At 44.3% G+C, this 25,676-nt stretch overlaps 1 protein-coding gene across 1 annotated transcript in view; it reads right to left on the reverse strand.

The window, feature by feature from the left end:
• Window positions 1-25,676, reverse strand: part of MDGA2 (MAM domain containing glycosylphosphatidylinositol anchor 2) — a 209,742-nt gene that overhangs the window by 179,372 nt on the left and 4,694 nt on the right. The window contains exon 3 of the mRNA XM_021403380.1: window positions 3,847-4,021. Within this exon, the coding sequence (XP_021259055.1) occupies window positions 3,847-4,021 (175 nt within the window). The remainder of the gene's footprint in view (window positions 1-3,846; window positions 4,022-25,676) is intronic.

The following is a 25,676-nucleotide window of genomic DNA, read 5'->3' on the forward strand; positions in this document are numbered from 1 at the left end:
CTCAACCTCCTAATCCTATAATTACACAACTTTCCCAACCAGCAATAGCTACCGCACAATGTATAGCTCTTATACAACACACAATGCAATCTTAACACATCTGTGCACTAAATCTGACTGATAAGCATTTTCGATCCTGACTTCAAATTCATTTCAGAAATCTTTTAATCAGTCAAAACTCACTCTGATTTATTTCACTCGGGCTGTGTAGCCTGGCCTGGCATCCATAAGGATCCACGATATAAAGGGATTAAAATCTTATTTTCAATGAAACAATTAGCACTTTTTTTTTTTTTTGTTAAAAGTCTGGTAAATTGTCCTTCAGGAGCAAGCCCTTACAGTGCTCTGCTTCTTTAAACCAAAAGACTTAATTTATACAATAAGCTTCCCTCCTTAGGAAAGGGGAAAGCGTCCTCCAAAACTCAAGCAAAATATTTCCTAGGAGTCAAGTACAAAAGCTTTTTCTTCAAAGCGGAAAGATGTGATGTACTTTAAAGGGACGCTTCCAGAGGAAGAAGAAAGAGTTCAAGCGCAGGGTGAGCGCAGCTCGGATGCATGTGGCAGTTCTCCTCCTGGTGGCTGAGCAGAAGGCAACCTCCCTGGGGAGCAGGATGCAGAAGGGACCGAGTGCCCTTGTTTCAGCCTGAGGTGAGAGAAGAGGATCTTCAGCCAAAGGCAGCACGGCCAAAATGCTTTTCTTCAACAGACAAGGAAGAATAGAAAGGTGTCTTCTAAGGAGGAGTTTGTTACAGTCTTTCACTTCGCAGTCATTGAATCATCATAGAATCACCACACAATGGCTTGCGTTGGAAGGGACCTCAAAGGGCGTCCTGCTGTGGGCAGGGTTGCCATTCACTAGATCAGTCTGCCCAGGAACCCATCAAGCTGAACGCCTCCAGCAGAAGAGAGATCTTCATAGAAGGAGCTCGTAAAGAAACCCATGGAGACAAGGAGCTGGGAAGAGTTCAAAGGATGCTCTGTGCCTGCCCAGGCACAGGCAATGATTCCTCTCTTTTTCCAATAGCAGCTGCAGATGAAACAAGAACTTTGGCAGAACTGGATCACCATTGTATTTCATCCATTGTTAAATATCCAAGCATTTTGACACCAGACCAAACAGGGCAGATATTTTTGAAGGTTTGACTTAGATCTGTGTATGTTAAAGAATGGAAGGGGTCGTGGCCTTGTTTAGCATTATCCTTGGTAGCTGTAAATAAAGCAGGTATAGTTCCAGCACTATCACTTGCAGAAATGCCAGAATTCCCTCCTCTCCTCTGTACATCACTAAAAGCAGCATGACATCCAAATGCACCTTGATGGCAATGGTGCATCCGAGGGATTTTCCTGGAGCTCCAAGATTCTGACTTCTGATGGCAGAAACCGCAAAGCATTTACAGAAAGTCCAAAAAAAAATCAAGTAACCCTCCACTCACACACAGACCCAGGCCAGGCTTAGCTACCCTTTCCATCACCAGCTCCACCAACTGAGGGTCCAAGTGCTGCCAAACACCAGAGCTAAGTGGGAAATGAAGAAGAGGAAATTATCGGAGAAAGGTATTTTCCTTCCAAGTGTTGATGTTAGCATCTCGCGCCCAACCAGCGAGATGGTAATGGAGATTAAAGAGGCAATGATTTTCTGTGGGTTTTCTTTTTTTATTTTATTTTCAAGCTGTGCAAATGTAGTGCCTTTTCCAACTTTACATTTGAGGCTGAAGACTTAAATCAGCTCTTCAAAAGCGTTCTTGGATCCAAAACCAAGGTGGAACACAATTTTAATGTGATTTTCTCTCTTCAGCTTTACAAGCCAAGATGCTCCTGAAATAATGTTTCATTTTTTTTTCAGAAATATATATATTCTAGTTGTTTATTTAAACAGATTTGGGGGTTTCATCACAAAATTAAAAAAATCTTTTATTGCAGTGCTTCAATTTCTTACAGGCTTTGTCTTGCCTGACTTCTGTGGGGTACAGGCTTTTCTCTCCTATCTTCTTCACAGCTAGATCCAATCTACACTGGTATTGAGTTTAGCACATGAGCCTGCCCGCATGTATTTGACCAATAACAGATGACAATACCCAGTGAAATATCTGCCTGCATACGATGGGAAATCACCTGGGATTTTATCACAGCTGGAACCTGAAGTTTGTCATGTTCCAGAAATACATCTGTATTTGAGGTGCACTGCGAAGCAGCATATGACGTTAAATAAATAAGTAAATGAAATGAAACCGTAATAAATCCCAGACAACAAATCCAAGAACGTGGGAAAATAGCTAAATAAACCACAATGGGAGGAAAAGACTGTCTGCCAGAAGGAACTCACTATCAAAGCTGAAAAAGAAACTGCATGTCAAAGCAACCTTTCAAAAATCTCTCTGCTCAGACCACGCAGCATCACAGCCTCCAGACAACACTGCCTGCCAGCAGCAGTTTCACAGCCACACCTGAAATGAAGAATTAAGGAGAATCTAACATGTGGGTGCTGGCGTAAGGGAGACGTGCTTCAATGCCATCCAGGAGAGAGCTGAAGGCTCACTTAAATGAGCCAACCTCATAGCAAGCACTGAATGTTATCTACGTATTCACTGGACTTCAACAAATTAACGAGCAATTACTTCCTAATTCAATTATTGTTTATAAAGGAGGTAGAAATTTGGCACTGGTATAAGTTATGGCTAGTTTAGCAAATCATGAAGGTTACTGCACTCACTGCAGGCATCCTGAAATCTTCTGCAAGGCAGTAAAATCCCCCAGGAAGGAATGCCACCATCCCATAAGGGAACCACAGAAATCCCCAGTTTTTGGGTCCCTGAAGTAGCAAACATCTTGAGGTTCATCTGACAGAGGGAGGGTACTTTTGGGGAAACAAAAACTCAGTGCTTATGTAGTCACAAGACAGGCTTCTTTTTGAAGGGCTCAGTTTAACTATTTATGTGCATGTAAACATACTTGTTTACATGACACTGCTTGCGCTAGAGGAGTCTCCAAATGTGTACTGCAGAGATTTCCCATCCTTGAAGTACTTCAAAGAGATTTTTGACTGTTCTCCTTAACCTGAAGTGTGCACAAAACCACAGCTGTGTCAGGCACTCAGATCTTCTTCCAATAGCTGAACCCAATCACATCATTTATAGAGTTAAATGCAAAGTGTGCCATTAAACCTAGCGTGATAAACTACGTGATTACGAACGAGCTTCGTGCCTCATCCGACCCTGCAGTCTGCAGAAGTCAGATGGGGATTCTTTTCAGTTTTATTCCCTTATTCCAGCACACCGGATACATCCTTTGTGCTATGCAGCTTTCACTTGTCTCCTCTTTTCCTGCCAGCTGGTGACCAACTGCACTACAGCCTACATACTTTGCCACTTTCACTGCCCAACATTTCAAGGGTAGCGTGAACATGAAGCGATGGGCATTGGAAACAAAAAAACACAGATCTGAGCAGCAATTAGAGCAAAATAAGTCAAAAGCACCCGCATTTCCTCTATGATCAGTTTTGGCAGAAACAACAGTCAAAATGCACAAAAGTACGGGCTGCATACTAGATACGTATGCTGCTGACAAATCAGGCTGACGTATTCTTGCTACAGTATTGTGAATTTTTATTTTATCATTTTTTAAGATATGCCCATAGAATAGCAGCCCCATCTGACCTCAGTGGGAGCAGCCACAGGACTTCTGAGTATAACTACTCCTAAAGCTGCAGAACGCGCCCTGAACTCCTGTGGTTTCTCGGTGAGACTTCACAAAACCTGTGAGGTTTACACGAGAGCGCAGCAAGAAGCCCTGAAAACCGATCCCTTCTTTCTAGGAGAGCACGGTAAGAACCTCCATGCCATTACTTACAGTACACGTCCACTCGTATGGACTTGATGGCCGGCGACCCCAGGCCGTTCTCGGCCTTGCAGTAGTAGCGGCCTCCTTGGTGGCGCTGGATGTTGGCTATCCGCAGCGTTTCATTGAAGACACTCGAGTCTTGAAATCTGTCAGAGGCACTTCCCGCTGTTTTGGTCCACCTGATCTGAGCAAGCATCAAAAAAAAGATTGTTACTTGAAGCCTGCGGTTTGGAGATCTCACCGGCGGCCTGAGAGCCACGCACGCAGCAGCCAGGACTTCACACGGGAGGACTGAACAGCTCGCTCTTACAATCAAACACTTCACCCAAGAGCCCTGCGGCTGGCATCTTGTTTTTTATCACCCTCTCTTAGAAACAGCTGATTACTTTTGATGGAAACACCCCACAGAAAGTAAATGCCACTAGCAGAGACGCGAGGAATAACTCAAGCCCCCATTGGTGACACAGAGCTGAAATGGCTGCAGAAGAACTCCCCGTTACCAGATATCTCACTGGGAACACGTGCTGTGCTCTTGTGCTGAACGCAAACCGTTCTTTCTGAAATCACTTTCGTCAAAGACAAGGGCACACTGGGAAGTACTTTCAGAACAGCTACCACGAAATCTGATTTTAAGCACTTGCTTGAAAGCACAAATGATGAACGCCTATTCCTTCTTTGTTTTTTTTTAAATGTCTTTTATAGCAATTACAAGTTCTTTTACTCTAGCAATTATTTTCCCCATGTGCAGACTTTATAAAGTGAACTTTTCAATTTCAGAGTCATCAAACTGCCCATACCAGCCCACTACACCCAACACCTGCCAGGGGTGGAATACTCGGGCCCAGCAGGGAAACAAAGCTCCTATAATGCTGACTCAGTAAAACCCATACAGCCCACTGAACAAAGCAAAACTCAACCATTCCAGAAAGAGACACAATGTGTCATGAAGAAATTCCAGGCAATGGGCAGTGTTCATCACCACCATCCAATGTGGTGAATCCATTGCTCCCAGCAGTGATGTGGGCTGACCAATGGTCACTGCAAAAGGCTTTTGCATTTTATACCCAATGGGAATGCAAACCCTACATGAAAATTAGGCATCAGTCACTTGTAAAGTTAACCAGGAAACAGGCTCCAGGGGAAAGTCCTCAGAATTGAATTATTCCTCCTCCGCCGCCCTCTGAGGCTCAGACTACCGCTGCAGAGGGACTTTCTTTAAGGAAACTCAAATAGAAGAAAAGCCAGGGTCACTAGTTATAGGAAAAGCAACTGAATCACAGAATCATTAAGGCTGAAAAAGATCTCTAGGGTCATCAAGTCCAACCATCAACCCATCCCCACCAGACCCACTAACCACGTCCCTAAATGGTACATGCTGCTTGTCCCTCAAGCACAACGGGAACAAGGAGTCAACCTGGCAGCCTTGCAGTCATCAGACCCCAGATATTGCCCAGCTGGGCTCCCAGGCACCAGGCTACTTGTGCTCTCTGCATGAAAGGAGGGAAGGAAATACCAGCTGGAATTGAAGTGGGGGGAAGAAAGGAACTTATGCAGAAGAAACACAGCAAGCAAGCAAAGTTACAGACATCACATTAGTATGTGGGAACCACCAACACTGGCAGTTTACACACAATCTGAGGGCTTCATTTCAAAGACATCTATGCAAGCCATGCACGGCTTCGGTACTCATGTTTTGCCAAAGGATTCTCACCCTTGAGTGCATTTGTTAGGCACACAGATCTGACAGGAGATGACACCCAGGTGAGATGACCTGAGCCCGTACCGGCACAACTCGGTGGACTGAGCTACAACATGCAGTGCACCAGTCCTCCAAGGAGTCCCCACGTACTTACTCCTCCTTTGGGTCATACTGATTCACTAGCCAGGACAAACAACATTCAATTCCAGACCAAAATGGCTTTTTTAACTATTAGTTGCATTTATAGATGCCACAAATGGGATTCTTGCATAAACATGAGTTAATGCCTCCTGGGGTCCACAGTATCACAGAATCACAGCGGTTGGAAGGGACCTCTGGAGATCAAGTCCAACCCTCTTGCTACAGCAGGTTCCATATTACAGGTTACCTCCTCCCCCATCTCTTCCTTCAGACCTCATCACCATTACAGAATGGTTTTCTTTCTGCTAGTAACAAGGCTTATATTCATCCACCATCACCTCTTCTGAAGCTTCTCAAAGCTGTATCTTCTCATCCCCACGCACTAATTCTGTTCCAGAACGGAGGCCAAATCATCAATAAAAATGAGACTGACACAAGAGAAGATAACTATTTGGCTATTGGTTCCCAAACTACAGTCCCCAAAGATTGCCCAAAGAACAAGTGAAGGCCATGCTGCAAAGGACTTCCCCTGCACACGCATCAGACTCAGCAGCACCCAGCCAGACACGCCAAGCAGGCAGGAAGCTCGGTGGCCCACGGGGATACACAGGTGGCCCAGGGTGCCTAGGCCACCCTGGTGGGCACTGGCCCTAGTGGTCTGGGCTGGCAGGAGGGCGATTGACTTGCATCATGTCTGGTTCTGACCCAGGGCTGGGGTCTGAATCCCAACACAAGAGCACCAGGTGGAAGGGGTCTGCCTTCCTCCCATCAGCTCACCATCTCTTTTCTACAAAAAAGCATCAAACTGAAGAATTCATGACCAGTCGCAGCCTATGTAAATTCTCTTCCTCTTGAAACAAGTGCGGGTGTGGGCTTCAGAGGCTGAAATCACAGCAAGAAAAATTTCCAAACATTTTTCACCTCTTTCTGGCTTGTTAAATTCATAAGGCTGAGTGGCTTTGCCCTCTTGCCAGGTGACCTGTATAACTCTCGCATGGTTTTGCTGCTCCGGAATAAAGCAAATATGCCAAACTCCACATCTACAACATTCAGACACTATTAGTGCTGCTATATTTACCAGCCTCAATCTGTCTGTACTTCTATTATAAACTCTTGGCTCTCAGGCTTTTAAATCATCCATATAAATGTGCTGCAGGATAATTTTGGAACACACAGCATTCACGTGCTGCAGAATACAATTTCATCATATATATATTTCAAAAGCTTAAGAACCATCTCAAAACAGTATTTAAGATACTCACTGAATCTCTTGTATGTTTTATTTCCCTCTGTGTAATCATAATTATCAAAACAGTTCTGTTTGCTTTTTAGATGGAAAACAGGCGAGGCAGAGATTTTCCTCTTCCTCCTTTACCTCTCACTCAAACCGTTCCAAGGGGTGGAATACAGCCTATCCTAGCAAAGAACATAATCTAAATAACATGTAGAAAGTATTAACAGCAGCTAGGTAATGTTATCTAATTTATATTAAAAATTGCAGTCGCGTTTATTTAGAAGATGTCACTTTTTGTCTTTTATATAATTGCAGAAGCTTTCCAACCCTGAGTCTTAACCTCGATGTACGGATATTCTCCTCGTTATAAAGTGTTTCAACAAGAATGTGTTTGGCTGTAACCAGAAGTAGACAGCTTTAAATATACAGACATACGTATGCTTCAGGGGAAAGAGGCGTGATTTCAACTAAGTAAATAATTTTGTAGCGTACACAGAGACCTCTGAAGAATGAAAGGAGTAGTTGATTATCTCTTAAAAGATATTTCCCAGCAATGTCAGTGGTCTGATTTCACTTCAGGTCATTATTTACTTCAGCTTTAACTCAACATGCACAAGAAAACACGCTGATCAATACCATGCTGTAATTTATTGAACGAACTGTGAAGAATGGTGATTCTCAGACACTATGCGAATGCATTAATCAAGAAATGGGGCACCAGAACGCCAGATATCTGAGCCTCAACACTGTTTTTCAGAGAGGCCCTCCACGGCTTCACCCACTGCAAGCTGCAGGTCTTGGGGTGGTCTCTTTTAGGAGAGCATCTAATCCACCCTTGGAGATGCAGCACTGGGGTTGCAAGCTCCCCTCACTGCTTAACATCACGACCTTCACAGCACTGCTGTCACAGAACAGACATCACCCTGCTTTCAGGGCAGGGAGAGGCAGCAAAGTGGGAGGGGACCATGGGCTCACAGGACACCATGGTAGGCACTGGCCTCAAAACCCAAACAAGCACCTGCGCTTCTTTACCGCAGAGGATTCAGAAAGCCTCTATGTGATTTCAATAAATAAATAAATATATTATTACATAATAATAATCTATTTTTAAAGGCAGTGGATTAAGTGAATATCTACGTAGTTCAGATACTGCAATTTTTCCCCATTACTTGGCACAAAGCAATCCTTCAACCAGATGTCAGTTATCAGTGTTGGCTGTGCATGACCTACCTTCCTGCTTAGAACCCCCCGTTTCTAGAGCAGAAGTAACACTGCACGCCCTGCGTGCTATCCACACAGTGTGGATAATGCAGGAAGGAATTAAACGCTGTTTCACCAAGAGGTCAAAGCCATTTCTAGTCATAATGCAAACTTTTTAAATTAAAAAGTTACATCTGCACATCATAGCATACACAAATTGAACTAATAAACGTTAATTCACACAAATACACGCTTGCTTCTGAGGACACAGTTTCCCAAATACTGTTACCACTACATGTTTTCAAACTCCATCCATACATTGCCATTGCTTTGCCATAGTTCTGGTCTTTAGTTAACAAATCCCTCTTTCCTTTTCTTTTTTTCTTGTAAAACATCTGTAAGTCAAAGACAACTTATGAACAATTCATTCAAAATAATTCAGTCTTTACGAATGACTACGTTATAACCCACCAACCCATATCACGACCTACATGATCATGCCTACTTACAGTCAGCCTCTTCTCCCTCGTAACTAGCAACAGGACTAGAGGGAATGGGCTCAAGTAGCACCAGAGGAGATTCAGGATGGACGTTAGGAAAAATTTATTCTCCACAAGAGCAGTAATACACTGGAACTGGCTGCCCATGGAGTGGTGGAGTCACCGTCCTTGGAGGTGTTCAATAAACATTTGGATGTGGCACCAAGGGACATGGTTTAGTGGGGAAATATTGGTGGTAGGTAGATCACAGAATGGCCTGGGTTGAAAAGGACCTCAAAGATCATCGAGTTTCAACCCCCCTGCTGAGTGCAGGGTCGCCAACCACTAGACCAGGCTGCCCAGAGCCACGTCCAGCCTGGCCTTGAATACCTCCAGGGACGGGGCATCTGCAATCTCCTTGGGCAACCTGTTCCAGTGCGTCACCACCCTCTGCGTGAAAAACTTCCTCCTAATATCTAACTTAAATCTTCCCTGTCTTAGTTTAAAACCATTCCCCCTTGTCCTGTCACTATCCACCCTCGTAAACAATCATTCCCCCTCCTGTTTGTACGCTCCCTTCAAGTACTGGAAGGCCACAATGAGTTCTCCCCAGAGCCTTCTCTTCCCCAAGCTAAACAAGCCCAGTTCCCTCAACCTTTCTTCATAGGAGAGGTGCTCCATGGTTGGACTGGATGATCTTGGAGGACTTTCCCAATCTTGGTGATTCTGCGATCCTACATCCTCATCTGATTTGAGTACGCACATACGTTCCCTGAACCATCAACGCCTTGACAGCATCGTATTGGCTGAAGTAGATGCCCTGGGACACACAGCCGTATTTCACTCCACAGCTTCAGTGCTCTCAGGGAGCATTCCTGCAACTGCAGACTTTACTTCTTTTTTGACAAAAAATGCAGGTCTGAAGAACTCCAAGAACACTTTGCCTGATTTTTCTTAGCTTCTACCAACTAATCTTGCCTGGAAAAAAAGCAGCAGATAAGAAAACATTTTGACATTTTAAAAATGAAATGCTTAAGTTTTAAATACCATCTGTCAAAGACAATATTATTGTCTATATACATAGTAAATATTTATCAGCAAACTTAGAATCATAGAATTAGCAATGTTGGAAAAGACCAACAAGATCATCCAGTTCAACTTTAAAATATCTTTAAAATTACATACACAAAACATTTTTCTTTGTTCAAAAACCAAACTCCATCAACAATTAAAATCAAACCATCCCAAGCATGGATTTCCTGAAAAATGTATTGATCTTGGGTTGCAACCCGCTTTGGGTCAGTGTTTTCCTCAGCTGGACGTAGGAGCTGAGAGGGGAGCAGCAGCTCCAAGGAAACATCTTTCTCTAAATATTCCAACAAGTAGGGTGGACAGTAGGAAATAATTCTTCCCTGAAAGAGTGGTCCAGCACTGGCACAGGCTGCCCAGGGAGTGGCAGAGTCACCACTCAATATTTTCAATAGATTTAGCACAGGACATTTTCATCCTTCCTTGGAAACAGTTGGTAGAAAACAAAGTTCTGACAGCCTTTTTCATACACTGCAGCACTGATATCTAACAAAGTAAATACATTCCTTAAAATAAGTATCCTTCATGCTGGGCTGGGATCATACGGCATCTCACTGCCACTGATTGCAGCTGCTGCCCTCTGACATCGCAAAGGAAACAGGGATGTGGAGGCTCTCCTGATCACTGCTAAAATCCCCAAATCCCTGCCTGAGATTAAAGTCTTCCTTTGCAGGTCAGCATCTGTAGCAGTGCTCTTTGCACAGCTTCATTGGGATGTGCTGCAACATTTCTCTATGCACAAAGACATGAGCCTTTGGAAAAATCCATCTTAAAAAATGACCCCAGATGAGGAAATCAGTGAGCAACCAAATGCAGAACCTGAGAGTCTTTGATTTCCAAATGTATTTCTTCCACCTCCTGAGAGCTGGACTCTTGATAATCAGGAGTTTTTTGACACATTTAAGGTTTTTTTGTTTCCCTCTCTTCCACCTTGTGTCTTACATAATAGGCTGTACTGATTTCTGGTCGTTGTTTACAAACACCTCTAGTTTATGCTTTATGTGTTTACACCAACGTAGAATGGAAGAGCAAGTACTTCTGAGCTGTCCAACACCGAGGTTTCTGCACAGAGCTGTTCAACGTCCTCAGCATGGAGATCTCCACCAGGCTCCTCCAGCAGCACCTTGTACGAATGGGCGCTGACCCATCTGTGTCCCCCACTTTTGCAGGGACTTACAACACTGATCTAAACCCCACTGCCCAGCACAACTCCGCACTGCACTCACTTTGCAAGCTCACGTTTACTCTAGCAACTCTTCCAGGTGTTCACCAGTTCGGCCTCACCATATGTGAAAGGAAAACAGTAGTGTGTCTAAGTTACAAGTACATTATTAGTTACATGTACAGATTAAAAAGGGCAGAAGATGTTGAGTTTTTATGGCTTTTATAGTAAAGTAGGGCCGCAGGATGCAGCATGCCCAATGACACAGAGGGTACAAAACATCTGGACTTATTTGACTGGATATTGCTTTGGGCTATTGGGATGCTGCACTGGTATAAAAAATTCTCTTCCTATTTATTACCTACAGCAATATCTTAAATACTGCTGTATTGAATAAAAACAGCCTCCAGTAAAAGCGGCGTTGATTGTTCACAACTTCTTATGTAGAATATCAAGACTGGCATAGCAGCCAACCCCAAACAAGTCCTCCTTACTGCCAAAAATGATAATCCTCCATCTCTGACACAGCTACAAAGCTTTTATCAGTGAGAAATCAAATGCAGAGCCTCTTCCGCTTCCAAATCTATTTCCTCAGATCTGCAGCAGCTGAGATGCCACCCAGGAACATCAAGTACCAGCTCTGCTCAAACTTCAGAGCAACACAGAGAGAAGGCTGAGCACTGTCTACAGAAAACAGGCATGTGGCCAATGCCACTGACTTTTATGGGACAACTCAGGTGCTCGTGTTTGCACACATACTAATGCTTCGGTGGGTTGATGTAGAAAAGCAGGGTTTTTTTGTTTTGTTTTGTTTTTTTACCTAAAATTTATCTATGAAAGCAACTGTTAAGATGCAGCACGTCATCGGTTCTGATTCAATGCCAGAGATCACGAAAGAAGTTACTTTCCAGTTCCATTACTGTAACACAAGGAAAAATAGGAAAAATAAGTTCCTAGTTCTTTCTAATCTGCAATAAATCAAGGGGCAAGAATAACTGAAGATCTTGACATCTGATTAAGTGTAAAAAAAACTACACCAGAGCTACCTACCCCTTCAACTCTAAATCTTCTGCACTACTGCAAGACAGGCATTTCCATTCTCAACCTAAAGCCAACTTACCCAAGAGTGATTCCAAGCCCCATCAGCACAGTGTGGCACCCTGAAACCAGGAGTTCTGTATGAACTGACCTTCTGCATGCACAAATCTCACAGATACACTGAGCAAAATGCAGCTCCTCCCCGCAGCACAGCAACTCCAACTCCTTGTTGCACTGAGAAACGTTTATAGCACTCCTTGAAACATCACCTCTTCCCATCCCCTCAGCCAAGCAACTACAGCAGGGCACTAACTGACCCCAAACTGACACTGGAGAAAATGGTGGCTGGAATGCCACTATAAGGTCTGAAGATACACTTGATATATCCATATTATCATTACTATAGATGTGGTATATCTAACAATGGGATAACACACCTCTGAAGCAGTCCAAATTCATATTTAAATTCCCATTAAATTCCCTCACACAGAGGGTGGTGATGCACTGGAACAGGTTGCAGATGCCCCATCGGAGGCATTCAAGGCCAGGCTGGACGTGGCTCTGGGCAGCCTGGTCTAGTGGTTGGCAACCCTGCACTCAGCAGGGGGATTGAAACTAGATGATCTTTGAGGTCCTTTTCAACCCAGGCCATTCTATGATTCTATGATTAACACTAACAGGAAACTACCAGATGTGAAGGAATAAAGTGGCCAAGCAATAATGCCCAAAGCCATCAACAAATGCTCAAAGCCATCAACAAATGCAAGTTCTACTACAGACAATCCTCCTGTTACATTTGCTGTAAATTTCCCCTCTAATTTGGAATTGATTTATTAACTATAAATGCATGCATGACACAGCGCCCAGGAAGTGATGGAGTGAGGTCATGGCAGGAGGATGTGCACCCCAACCTGCACAGAGGTAAGGTGAGGATAGGACATGCTTTCTTAGAGAGAGGTGTTCTCAAAGAAAACTACATGTTTAACACAACTACAATTTGCAAGGCAACAAAGCTGACATTTTAAAAATGTTTGTGTCTAAGCTGGCAAACTCACAAGCTGCCATCAAAAAAAAAAAGTCAGGCATCACACATGGCTAAACTGCCTGAACAACAAAATTAAAAATTTCCTTCATCTTTTAGAGTGCAGAGGAAGGATTTCTTTCACTCAAAAGCTGAAAATCTAAAGAATGACTACGCACAAGTGAAGATTTTAAGTGAACTGAACAATCTGGGAGGAAATTAATGAGCAGATCATTACAACTACTGGGTGAATAGTTCCACCAGGGGAGGTTCAGGTTGGATATTAGGAAAAATTTATTTTCCCAAAGAGCGGTCAGGCACTGGAATGGGCACTTGCTTCCAATAGCAAAAAGACGTTGTTAGATAAGTAAAGCAAGATCTTGCTTTAGATAAGCAGGATCCTATAGCAGCCTCGGTTGCTTTATCAGAAGGTGGTGTCTGGGGAGACATCCATATGTACTCTCTCAAAAAACCTTTTTGTAACCTGCTAAATAATTAATTGCAGTAATTTATCCTAGTTTGACTACAATGCTTTTCCTTATGACTTCAAGAAGCTTCACTGCTTCAAGAAATTTGCACTTTCCTCCTGATTAATCAATATGCATTTTACTATCAATATCTCACTGAAGGATGGAGTCTTTTCCCATTTTGTATAGCAGCTGAACTTCCCAGCATCAGCTGAAAAGGACTGAGTTCCATTAATTTCACAGAGTCCTATTTCCACCCACGTCAATATCATCTCAACAATGTCAACAGTTGCAAGACATACAATGCCTTGCACAGTTAGGCACTGCTGATGGGAAATTATTCACTGATCATCAAATAAATTATTCAATGAGCTTTGTGAAATGATCCCAAGACCTGTGAACAATATGGTTTTTATTATTCTCTGAGGATTTGTATTCAGGAGCATTAACTTGTTTCAAAATGAAATATAACTTCACCTTCATAATAAAGAACATTATCTAAGGGCAGAATGAGGGAGACACAGCACCATTTGAATTCTCAGTTATTAATTTTTATGCTGGCCTTCCAATGCTGGTATACTATTTTGAACCACCGGAGTCATAAATACATCCTCATAACTTAAAATGCATGGAAATGCATTCACTATAGTTCTTGTATTTATTTGCCTTCAAACCATTTAAGACACATTTAACTTTCACCATTGCAAGCAGACTCTTGTATAACCAAAGTCACATGAGTTACAAGAGTGATGCTGTGATGAGAAAGCTGATGACCTGGTGGCCATTAGAAGATGTTTGCAGTGAGGATCCTCACAGGTGAGCTGCTGGGAAGGCCTCATCCTGACTTAGAAGCTGTGACTGTAAGGACTGAGGATGGAGCTGGAACCACAGCTCGCCTCGTGCTCCACCACTGCTCTGAGCTGTTGGCTCAAAACGCTGAGAGGTTTTCTGGTTGTATAAAGCAGAAATTAATCAGATGGAATAAGGCCTAAGGCAGCGGGCCCACTCTGATGGTTATACAAGCCATTGAAGAGCAGTAAGTGTATGGAGAAAGCCATTGTGCTCATTAAATTCACAGAAACATGCATGGCATATAAGCTCAGCAAATTTGGAATACTGAATGAAAAGTTAGGGTACAGCAACCAACACCTTTAGATCGAGGACCTAGAAGTTGATAGCAGATCATTTTTCAACAGAAGAGGCAAATGAAAGGCAATGACAGAATGGATTAGCCATGGCTTCCTCCACCTGCCCCAACCTAAGATGCATATAGAAAGGATCCCTGATCCACAGTATTTCCCTAAATCAAAAGTCAGCTGTACCGAAGGACCCCTCCAGGGGCACTGGGGGTCAGCACAGAGCCATAGATATGAACTGTACTCTCCAGCACAGGAACCAGCTCTACGGCCCCGAAGCAGCCACTTCCCCTGCACCTCTGCACAACTGCAGCCCACTGGAACCCACACAGCATCCTCACAGGATTCAAAGGCATCAAGATCTCCCCTTGCCTTAAATAGCTCTTTGAGCCCCATTTTTTTAAGCAGAGAGCCCCATGACTGGCTTCCCCCAGGGCTGACGTGGGCACGCAGCCAGCCCCGCAGTGACACGTTCCATGTGCCTGGTGCCCAGAGGCCTTAGCTCCATCCAGACTGGGGACAGGGACGTGCCAGGATGGAGCTCTGGGGAGCGACAGTGCAACCACAGCACGAGGAGCGGTGGGAAGCCAAAAGCCGACAGCTCCTCTGTTCCCAGAGCTGCTTGTTTCCCTCGAGAGCAGAAAGGCATAAAAGCATGCTTCTGTCGTTAAACTCGGAAGACTCAAGTCTAAACAGAGAAAGGAAAAGCTGTCTGCTAAACAGCATTTTTTTTTTTTTTTTTACTTTAAAGTCAGTTTTCATAATAGAATTGCATTTCAAAGTGACAAAGGCATCCTGGAATGTAGGCAGTGTAAAATTGATGCTTTTATTTTTTTTTTTTTCCTTTTTTTAGCATTCTTTCAGGTAGCAGTACTTCTGCTCCTGAGCTCTGCCGTTTCGCTTCCCTGCAAGACCCCTGGGAGAAGCCCAACATTCAGGAGGGCCAGAGCACACCCAGAGACTCACAGTGATAGAGACAGAAGGAAACATTCCTCTTCTCATCTTTCCTGATACAAACCCTCTCTGCCGCCCACACTGGGAGCCAGGGGGGATATTTCCGAGCAGACGTGCAGCCTTCCAACTGACTGACAAGTGTCACAAATAAATATGTCTGTAAATAAGAAAACAAAAGCAGCGGCTGCTGACGCCAGCACGGCGTGGCAAAAAATAGGATTGCAAGGAAAGCTATTTCTGTGCAGATGGTGGATGCTACGAGACAGAGACCTGCGCAGTGCAGGGGCTGCAGGGCCAAAGTGCCACCGCCTGCACCGGGCACTGCCACGCTGAGCCCGCACGCCTCTGCTCCAGCAAATTAAATCCACTTAACAGAACGTCAGAAACCACCGGGTTTAAATGGCTCTTTTTTTTTCCACTACACTGTCTTCTGCAAATAGCACCCAGGCTTATCGATTTCCTGCGATGCAATATCAGTCTGTTTATTTAAACTAGTTCCCATTTTAAAAACTTCATGAATTGTAATCCGGGAGGATCACGCTTTATTTCAAACAGCGCTGAGAAGCAGCCCTGCTACACACACAGACTGAGGAAAATTCCTTCTAAACAGTGAGCTCTGGTGACCACCGGGTGCTGCCTTCACATCCTCGCTGGACGTTACCTCCTGAGCATCCCAAAAAGCAAAGGTGAACACCCACCTCAATCCCAGACCTCGTTCTGAATTAAAGCACAGTCTCTGGAATCCATTACCATTAACCGTGCTGTATTCTCTCCCAGGCATGCTGAAGAAGCCTGGAGAAGAGGAGGCTCAGGGGAGACCTTATCGCTCTTTATAACTACCTGAAGGGAGGTTGTAGTGAGCTGGGGGTCAGCCTCTTCTCTCTTGTAACTAGTGACAGGATGAGGGGGAATGGCCTCAAGTTGCGCCAGGGGAGATTTAGGCTGGACATTAGGAAATACTGCTTTTCTGAAAGAGTGGTCAGGTGCTGGAACAGGCTGCCCAGGGAGGTGGTGGAGTCACCGTCCCTGGAGGTGTTCAAGAAACATTGAGATACAGCGTTGAGAGACATGGTTTAGTGGGGTTATTGGTGGTAGGCGGATGGTTGGACTGGATGATCTTGTAGGTCTTTTCCAACCTAGCTCATTCTATGATTCTATGATTCTAAGTGCACCTTGTAAACTGATAGTGCTAAAAATGAGAGCGCCATCCTGAGATTTACCTTGTTTAGCTGTGATGGCAAAGGAAGGAAATGACATTAATTTTTGCTTGAAAGGTGGGAGACTTGGGCAGGCAAGAAGCAGAGGGAGAAGGGAATCCAGAAGTAATCTTCAAAAAGAGAGCTGGCGGCTCTGCATGAAATCCTCTCAGCAGAGTTACAGCCAGAGAAGATCAGCAGCTGCTGAGCACAAACCACAGACTTTGCACCAACCCCACAATATTTTATATTTTTCATATTTCAGTTGTTCCCTCTGATTAAGGGAACAACTTCCCTCTGATTAATTGTTCCCTCTGATTAAGAGGGAACAACTGAAATTACCAAACAGCAATTTTGTTCTTATTTAAAAAAAATTTTTTCTCTTTCCATATCCAACATACATATAACCGAGCAGTCAACAAACGATGTCAGGAAGGCCGGGGCTGCAAACTGATTCAAAAAGCACAATCTTTGCCTGAGGAAAACTAATAGAGCACGTGCTTGAATCCTACTGACTTTGAGATTAGAGCTTATTTTCAAATTAGAAGCCAACAAGAAGAGAATGGATCAGAAATTCAATAATCACAAATAGCATCATTCATGTCTTGTTGAGCTTTCTTGGCATACCTTTAAATTACTCCCACCAGTGCCAAGGAAAGGGAGCAGGGAACAGCTGCCACATATCAAGAGAATTGCTAACAGACATTAATTAAGAACAGAACCTGGTTCAGCATGCAATGAAAAATAAAGGACGGGGTTAAGGGAGCAGAGTTGTAGAGCAAAGGCTGCGGAAAACATCCCATTATCAAACAACAATGAGCAGATTTCCAAAGGGAAGACATCAACTCATCAGCAAATGTTTAAAGCTTGAGAAGTTGATAACCACTGCAGTTGTTTATTTGGCATTGCCCGGATCCACCCCCAAAGGCTCTTCTGCACCGAGGCTCTGGGCATCTCACTCTATTTCTACTACTCCATTTTACTACTTATTGTTTACAGTGATGTTACTTTCTTTGGACGGCGTACAAACTTCCCCGGTTTTTACAAGAGATGTTTAGTTAATTATGTATTTACCTAGTTAGCATAATTGTCTTCAATTATGTAATTAGTGTTCATATGTGTAATCATTTGAACATGTAATTAGATCTAATTACACCATTAAAATGTGCAAGTCATAAATATCTTTATCATTTTGATTGATAGACGTACAGGGAGAAAAAAATTCTCACTTGTTATTTTTATCTCCTGGATCCCAAAATGTGCAGGAATAAGAAGACTCAGCCTGTAACGCTGCTGTAATTACTCACAAGGACCTACCAGGACTACACCAGGGTTATACCTTTCAAGCAGAGGTAGAAAGAGTCAGACCACTCAAAATGAAGGAGCAGTCACACAGCGCAGTGGAGTCCTCCTGTAATAAAATTGCTATCAAGAATAATTTGAATAACACTTTCTTTTTTGGCGTCTAATTATGAACTTACTGTTATGCAAAAACAAACGCAGCCCACACAGAACAAGACAACGCAGAACAAAACACGTGGAAGTTGTTCCTGCGTGTTTGGATGGAAGACGCTTTTGCATCCTGGAAAGGAATTGCCAAGCTCTCCTCCCTTAGATGAGCCCTACAGTCACGCTTAGCAGATCGATAACATTTTTAGCTGTATTTTTTTCCCCCATGGCTGCCACTTTGTATGGAGTACAGTACTAGCGCATACCAAATGAACTGGGACAGACAGCTGAGTCTTCCTTCCCATCGCTTTTGGCTGAAAAGGCAAACATTTACATGTAGATTAAACAGATCAGCTTATTTACGGTTCGGCTTCTCCTCTTCAGATTCAGATTTCTTTCCTTCGCTAACATACAGAACAATTTATTAAAAAAAAAAAACCAAAGCAAAACAGCAAAGACTGCACGTGCCTAAGCTGACTACAAAGCCTCTAGGAGGGAAAACAAGTCCAAAACACTCTGATAACAGGGTGTTCAGCTCAGCGCCGCATGGGAGCAAGCCTCGGTTTCAGAGCACACTCCAGATGAGCTACCAGAACAGCCTGGTAGCTACACAGAGAATTAAGCAGCACAGAAGGAGCACGGAGGGGAAGCGTAATGGTCACACCAGAAACAACCCAATTTGCTCCAGTTCTACCCGTGAGCCATTCACTCGCACACAAGTTAATAATTCAGGGGAGTCAAAAAAAAAAATAAATTCAGTTGTTATGTATTGACAGCACCTCAATCAGTCCACTTTGTGGGAATCCAAATAGCGACCACGAGCTAAAGCTGTAGGAGGATTCTACGTGCAAGGCGATGCCGTGGTCTGCAGCAAGGAAGTTGGGTGGTGAGTAAATGCACTGCGACCTGAGGGTGGTCAAAAGTCATGTCAGGAGGGGAACCAAAGACTTGCAGCTGCGGGAGCTGGGAAATGATGGGATGGCACCTCTTGTTCTGATTAACTCATCATAGAACCATTAAGGTTAGAAAAGACCTCTAAGATCAAGTCTAACTGTCAGCCATCACCATCATATGACATGCAGAGTGTCTTTAGCTCTCTATACTTTGAATCTTCTTTCCCTTGAATCTGGTGGGATGTAAGAAAAAAGGCTCTGAGGAACAAGTATGCTTCCCATGCTCAGAGAACTGCCAGTACACGCTGGGCTTAAATAAATCCCCCCCGGGGAGTGCATCAGCTCTAGAGACAAATGGTGGAGTCAAGCAGAGAAGGCACCAGCATCGAACTTGGAGTCATCCCACTCCTTCCCACAGGCACTACTACATGTCTGGAGTTTCGGATCTAACAGATTTAGTTACTGGAAATCATATGGGCAGCAGAACTAACAGCCTCCATCCACAAACACTTCTTGCTGCTATGGGAGAAGATAGCAGGAGCTCACTGGCTTTATCCTCAGATTCAGAACACATCTTATACGATATCCAAAGAAATGGGAATGACAACTCCTCTTGCCCCAGAAAAATCACGTTCAAGTATTTCCTTACAAATTATCCACTCACAAACCAGCTACCAGAACGTGCTTCTGCTTCAGCCACAGCAGATCTGCATGCTCTGCAGGACTCCCTGGGTTACTAGATTCTCTCTTTATTCATCAAATTCTTTCTCTGCTTTACAGTGAGCGAAACCTCACGGAAGCACATCTCATTACAAAACCACCTATCTCACTTTTGATGGTGAAACTAGTAGGCTCAACAGCCATGGGAAAACAGCCACTTCTGCAGTACCTCCAGAGCCAGCGGCCCATCCTGTCAGCCAACTTCCTACCTTGGTTTAAGATCCATTAAGAATAAGGAAAACAAAAGCTGACAATAAGTGGGAGGTCGACGGATGGACTGGATGATCTTGGAGGTCTTTTCCAAACCTGGTGATTCTATGAATAGATATCCTGTCAGGAGAAAGATCCAAGGGAAGGGGAGAAGAAAGAGGAGATCCACCCAGAGGAGAAACATTCATACTGCAGGAAGCTGAAAACTTTCATTCTTATTCTGATGATGGGACATTCATGCTTTGTGTTCTTCAGAAAGCTTCTGTAGGGGATTTTTGGCAGCTTTTGAGCTTCCACAAGGGTCAGTGTGAAGCTGGTATGGTAAAAATCACCCACCTGGATATCATTTCCAACTCTGTGTGATTCTCTGACAGTCTCATTTCAGTGATTGCTAATGCTTTAGGAGCTGTAAGCTCAATATTCTCATCTGAGAGAGTGTGACTCAAATTTATCCTTCACTTGCCCTGAAGTATTTATCTTGATTTAAAGCATAGGTGTCCAACCGTTGGGCTTGCCTGGGTCGCACTCAGTGAAGAAAAATTGTCTTGGGCTGCATATATACATTAACTTTGTTATATTATATGTAACAAAACTTTTTATATATGTATATATACACACTTTTTTCATTAAAACATAAAAAGAGAGCAACAAAAATATGAAAACCAGTGGGATATGTGACCTCATTTTTGTGAAAGTAATGCATCAGCCTCAGCCTGGTTCAGTGGCAGTGGTTGCAGTTCTTACTGAGTTCTCTGGTGTTCATCAGTGATTTTTGATGAAACTTCTTGTGCTTCATCCTTGACAATATTTCTTTACAGAAGTACATACTGCCAAAAAGCAGTGACGTGAATAAGGTGTGATTGTGAAGCAAGGGATATCTTACTCTGGCAAGAGAGGTCTTAGAAAAGTCTAGTAAAGAGACAGGATCAAACTTTTGAGTTGAGTATCTGATTGCAGCTCTATGCATTCCATTTGAAAATTCACATCTAATGCATTTAGGTTGTCTGAATATAGAGTTGCAAACATACAAAAAAATTGATGTTTTTTCACCAATCTTGAAGCTTGTTCTCTAATTCCTTTATCAGAATGGAAAACAAGGTGCATACACTTTTTGTTGTTCACAGAACTGTGCTTAACTCATGTACCACAATGCATACAGTTATTGGTCATCACTTGAGTCAGCACTGCCCTGCAGTGCACATCTCCTAGAACAAGGAGAAACAGCAAGATACAAATGGTTAAATTATTCAGAATAAAACAAACAAGGACCACACTGAGCAGAAAGACTGCTGTGCCTCCTTCTCACTACAGCAGCCCCAAAATATCTTGCACTCCATGACATGGTGGAGAAGAGGCATGGTCCACACAACTAAGACAACTCCAACCAATCCTGCTTCTGTACAATTCTCCCTGTTTGTAAGCACTACCAGGAAACAGCAAATATTTGAAAACGTTTCAAAGTGATGAGGCACTACAACAGGCTGCCCAAAGAAGTTGTGGATGCCCTGTCCTTGGGGTGGTGTTCAAGGCCAGGTTGGATGGGATCCTGGGCAGCCAGCCCATGGCAAGGAGTTGAAACCAGGTGATCTTTAAGGTCCCTTCCAGTGTAAGTCATTCTATGACTCTATGAAACCATATCTGGGAGGAAGTATCTTCTGCAGTGAGTTGAGTTTTCTCCCAGGCTGCTTATTAGGAAGGCTAAATCTGCACCATCGATGCCACAATTAACAGGAATGGCTGGGTCAGCAGCTCAGAGTCTCCTTCCTTTCTCACTCATGTCACTGCCTGCTGTTAGTTCAAGGTTTTCATCTTCAAGAAAGACTTCCCTCTCACAGCTGAGGCTTCGAAAGACAACATCCAAACATCAGTAAATGAGGTTCAGAAGCAAGGAAATGCAAATCTCGAACTTCCCCTTGTACATGGTGAGAACACTGGACATTGACAGGCAGCGGATGCACCACGCACTGCTTCCAGCTCCAGCAAAGATCTTCCCACCGAGCAGCAAGGCAGCTGGCACGCCGCTGCAGCGCATCACAGAAACACCTTCATTATTTAAAACACGTGCCATATTAAATACTTGGTGCCATCAGCATAGCCTCCTCTAACGCTTCCATGCAGAACCCTGCCTTCACCTTCGTAGCGTGCAAAGAAAGAATTAACATTTTCTGGCCCTCCGTCCATTAAAATGTGAAGAGCGGCATTTCAGAAAACACACAAACAACAAGAAACAACCCACGTGGTGTTGGCTTTGATCAGCTGCAAGTGAAACATAAAAGGCTCCTTTGAAGCAAACTGGATACTCCATTTTCTGTGTTAATTGGAAGGAATTCTTATCAACTGCTGACGTGGCCAAAGAAAGTAATTCATGGGGAGGGGGCTCCTCGTCGGGGAACAGCTGCTCTCCTATCGCCCTCTGCATATCGTTATTACAATAATTGTACTCTTGTTAGGGAAATGGATGATGATTTCATGCGACGCTCCTCAGTTCACGGAAAGATTTTACAAATGTTCAGTGAACACCTGACAAAATCCAGCCTGACTCATGACTAAATTAGCCTGCTTTTTATGCCGAAAACCCCTTTGTAAATGCTTGACTCAATAAAGCTCACATTTATCGGTGAAGGGCAAGTATTTCTATCATTCTTCAGCACCAAAAGAAACCTGATTAAAATTTACATGCCATTTTTTGCTGTTGACGCTATGAGCAGTTAATTTGACATGTTCTTCCTCAAGTATTGCACCTGAATTCACACCTCTGTAGAGCGCTGCACATGCATTCACTGCTCGCTACAGCATTTCCCTGCCTTGACAAGAGAAATAAACATCCAGGACAGAAATCACAGCATCCCCCCAGAGGGACTACACCGGAGGACAAGCAAGCAAGCAGGACACCCTTGGAGCTGCACCAGGCTTCCTGGGACAGGGATGCTCATGCATCTGAGCGCATCGCTAACCGAGTGCTCTGACCGCAGCTGACAGCACTGCTTTGTGTAAAGAAGCGCAGTGACCCACTCCGCAGAGATGCTGGGACCAACTGAAAAGCTTTTTTTTTTTTTTTTTTTTGCTTTGGAATCAAACACGCAAGGAGCAATTTATCATCTGCAAGGAAAATATTCAGCCTTCGGAGGGGGGAAAAAACACAAGGTAACTGTGAAAATTTGGTTTATTCCTAACACTCCAGAGGGAAAAATTATTCCTCAACCATGTAAGGCCCTCATATCCTCTTGTCTTTTACAACTTTTGCTTCTGCGCCGTTGCTTGTAAATGCTAAGTCACACAGGCTCCCAAAAGCTGCTGCTGACCTGGGCCCCAGCTTGGGCTGCACAGCACTGTATGGCAGTCCCACCTCTTCCAGCACCAGGGCTCTGTTCTGTAAGAGTAACAGAGCAAGCCCTTTACCCACCCCTGGGTTCTTGCCATTGATCCTCCTCTCTAATTGGAGATCTGTGCTACTTTGTTCCTTTCTGCATGTTTAAAGCCACACTGCACTATGCCACAAGGGAAGGCGCAGTGGGCAAGCAAGGCCCCATCTCTCCCACTCAGGTCTTGCCATTAGGTTCACAGCACATTTCCTATGGAAAGAAAATAAATGAAGGCCAACACAAGGTACCCACGGCGTGCCCCACTGCCACCCTTGCCATACACCTGGTTTCCCACCTTCTCTACTGCTTCTTTCAGTGCTTTACTCATTCAAGCCTCATGGTACTGTTCAGTACCAGATGATAATTAAAAGGTTTTTTTTCTTTTTCTCCTGCAGTACAAATCTGCAATAAAAACCCTACCACACCACACGGAAAATGGCTGCAACAATACAGATGCGAAACAGGTCAGCCCTGCAAGTCCAGCCAGTCCGGACACGGCCTGATCTCCGGGGACTCAAACACAGCACATGAGCACATCCCATACCAGGGACCATTTCTGTTCCTGGCCCCACACAGCACCACCCAAACCCAAGCAATCCACGCCCTTCCAGCTGGCAGTGCTGGGCCCAGCACACCCCAGGGCATGGACAGCCCTTTTGGCCCCAGGGCGCAGCACTGGCTCTTACCCAGCTGCTGTCCCGCACTCCAAAAGGAGCTGCAGCCCTGGTTCTGCATGCCATGAGTAGAGGAAGTCTCTTTGCAAGCAACCAGGAGTAAACGCACAGCTTAGCTCCAAGACTTCATGGAAATAAAGAGGCATAGGATTCTGATCAGGTTCTGCAGAAGGAATCCTCAGCACATACCAGCACGTTACACCCCAGAACAAGCAGACTCCCAGAGCTGTCTGGGGGGCAGAGCATGCACAACCTATCTTACAGGGCCAGATTATATGTGTGCCATGTAAGGTGCTAGGATGAATTTCTTCCAAAGCCATGAGTGGTTTCTGCCCATTTCTAAGCTTTCCCTTCCTCTAGGGGCAGGACTCCAGCAGAAGCAGGAAGAGAGACCGTCAGAACAGGCAGGAGTATTGGTGGCCATGAGATCACCTCACCTGGGGCACCACTAGCTAAGAAACTCAATCCCAGCAGAGCAAACATAACAGACCTCAGGGATCTGTGGGGTCCCTACCACCCACCTGGGGAAGCCTGGTGCAAGGCAAGGGAACAGACGTGGGGGCCTGCCACCCACCAGAGGGCACCAGGCCACGCTGATGGGCTCCACACAACACATTTTGTGTCTCAGAACACGACAGGATGACATAAGCTGAGGTTTGACAGCATATGGACCTAAAAGACGTGGAAAAGAATCACTGACAATGAGAGCCAAAATAACCCCAATGTAGGCGAAGGTCTGACAACACAGCCTTTATCACCCAGCCCTTAGCAGGCAACGAGCAATGCAGACAGACTGCCAGGCAGCCCCTGCTCTGTCACCCACCAGCTGCATAAAGCAGCAAGTACTGTACTCGTACCACAGGTCTCAGCCACCTCCATGCAGCCTTAGATGCCTCTGGAAGAGCTGATGGACACAATGCTGGCTTCCTAGGGCCACATCTGGAAAAGGTGGGTCCTGAGGATGAAACTGCAGCTGGGCACCTTGCAGGGCACACCAACAGTCCAGCAAGCCCACAGACACACAGCAGTATTACCTGCCGTGCTCTCATTCCCAGATAGGAAGGGAATTGATGAATTTTGTTCATAAGAAAAAATATCATGCCCGCCATTGGGCAATGTCTGGAAAACGGTAATTTATGAGCAATGGCTGCATCTGCCCACCCACTGTTAGCCTCACCTGAGTGGGGAGGCTGGCATTTTAAAAAACTTAATCAAGAAAAATTAGTTTCTATGGCAACTAATGGTGCATTTAATAGATCGAGTGATGAGTGCCGCGGATAAGAATCCTGCAAATTATGAATAGCTGTAATAGATCCGATGCTACACAGTCACTGCACAGTTGTTGTGCTGAGGAGCTCCAAGCTTTCTGTGCAATTAGGAGCCAGGCTCTGTTCTGGGGAAGCAGCATGTACAAGCATTTCCAGTTCTCTCCCTTTGCAGCACTGACTGCAGCTTTCTCTTCTTTCCTCCAGTGGTCTTATTGATATTGATTAGTCCACACAAAACTTTTTTTTTTTTTTTTTTTTTTACACAAACTTTCAAAACCACTTCCACTTTGCAAGTGCCACCACTGCAACAAATACACGCTTCCATCTCTCCGCCTGCCTTGAAGTACCTGTACAGGGAACTCTGCAGGTGGGAAAACAGAGTAAAGCCAAAGATGTATTTTCCAAAGAGAGGCCCCTACAGAGCAGCATCACTGCAGCACGACTCGG

This window comes from Numida meleagris, chromosome 6, assembly GCF_002078875.1.
Source record: "Numida meleagris isolate 19003 breed g44 Domestic line chromosome 6, NumMel1.0, whole genome shotgun sequence".
NCBI lineage: Eukaryota > Metazoa > Chordata > Aves > Galliformes > Numididae > Numida > Numida meleagris.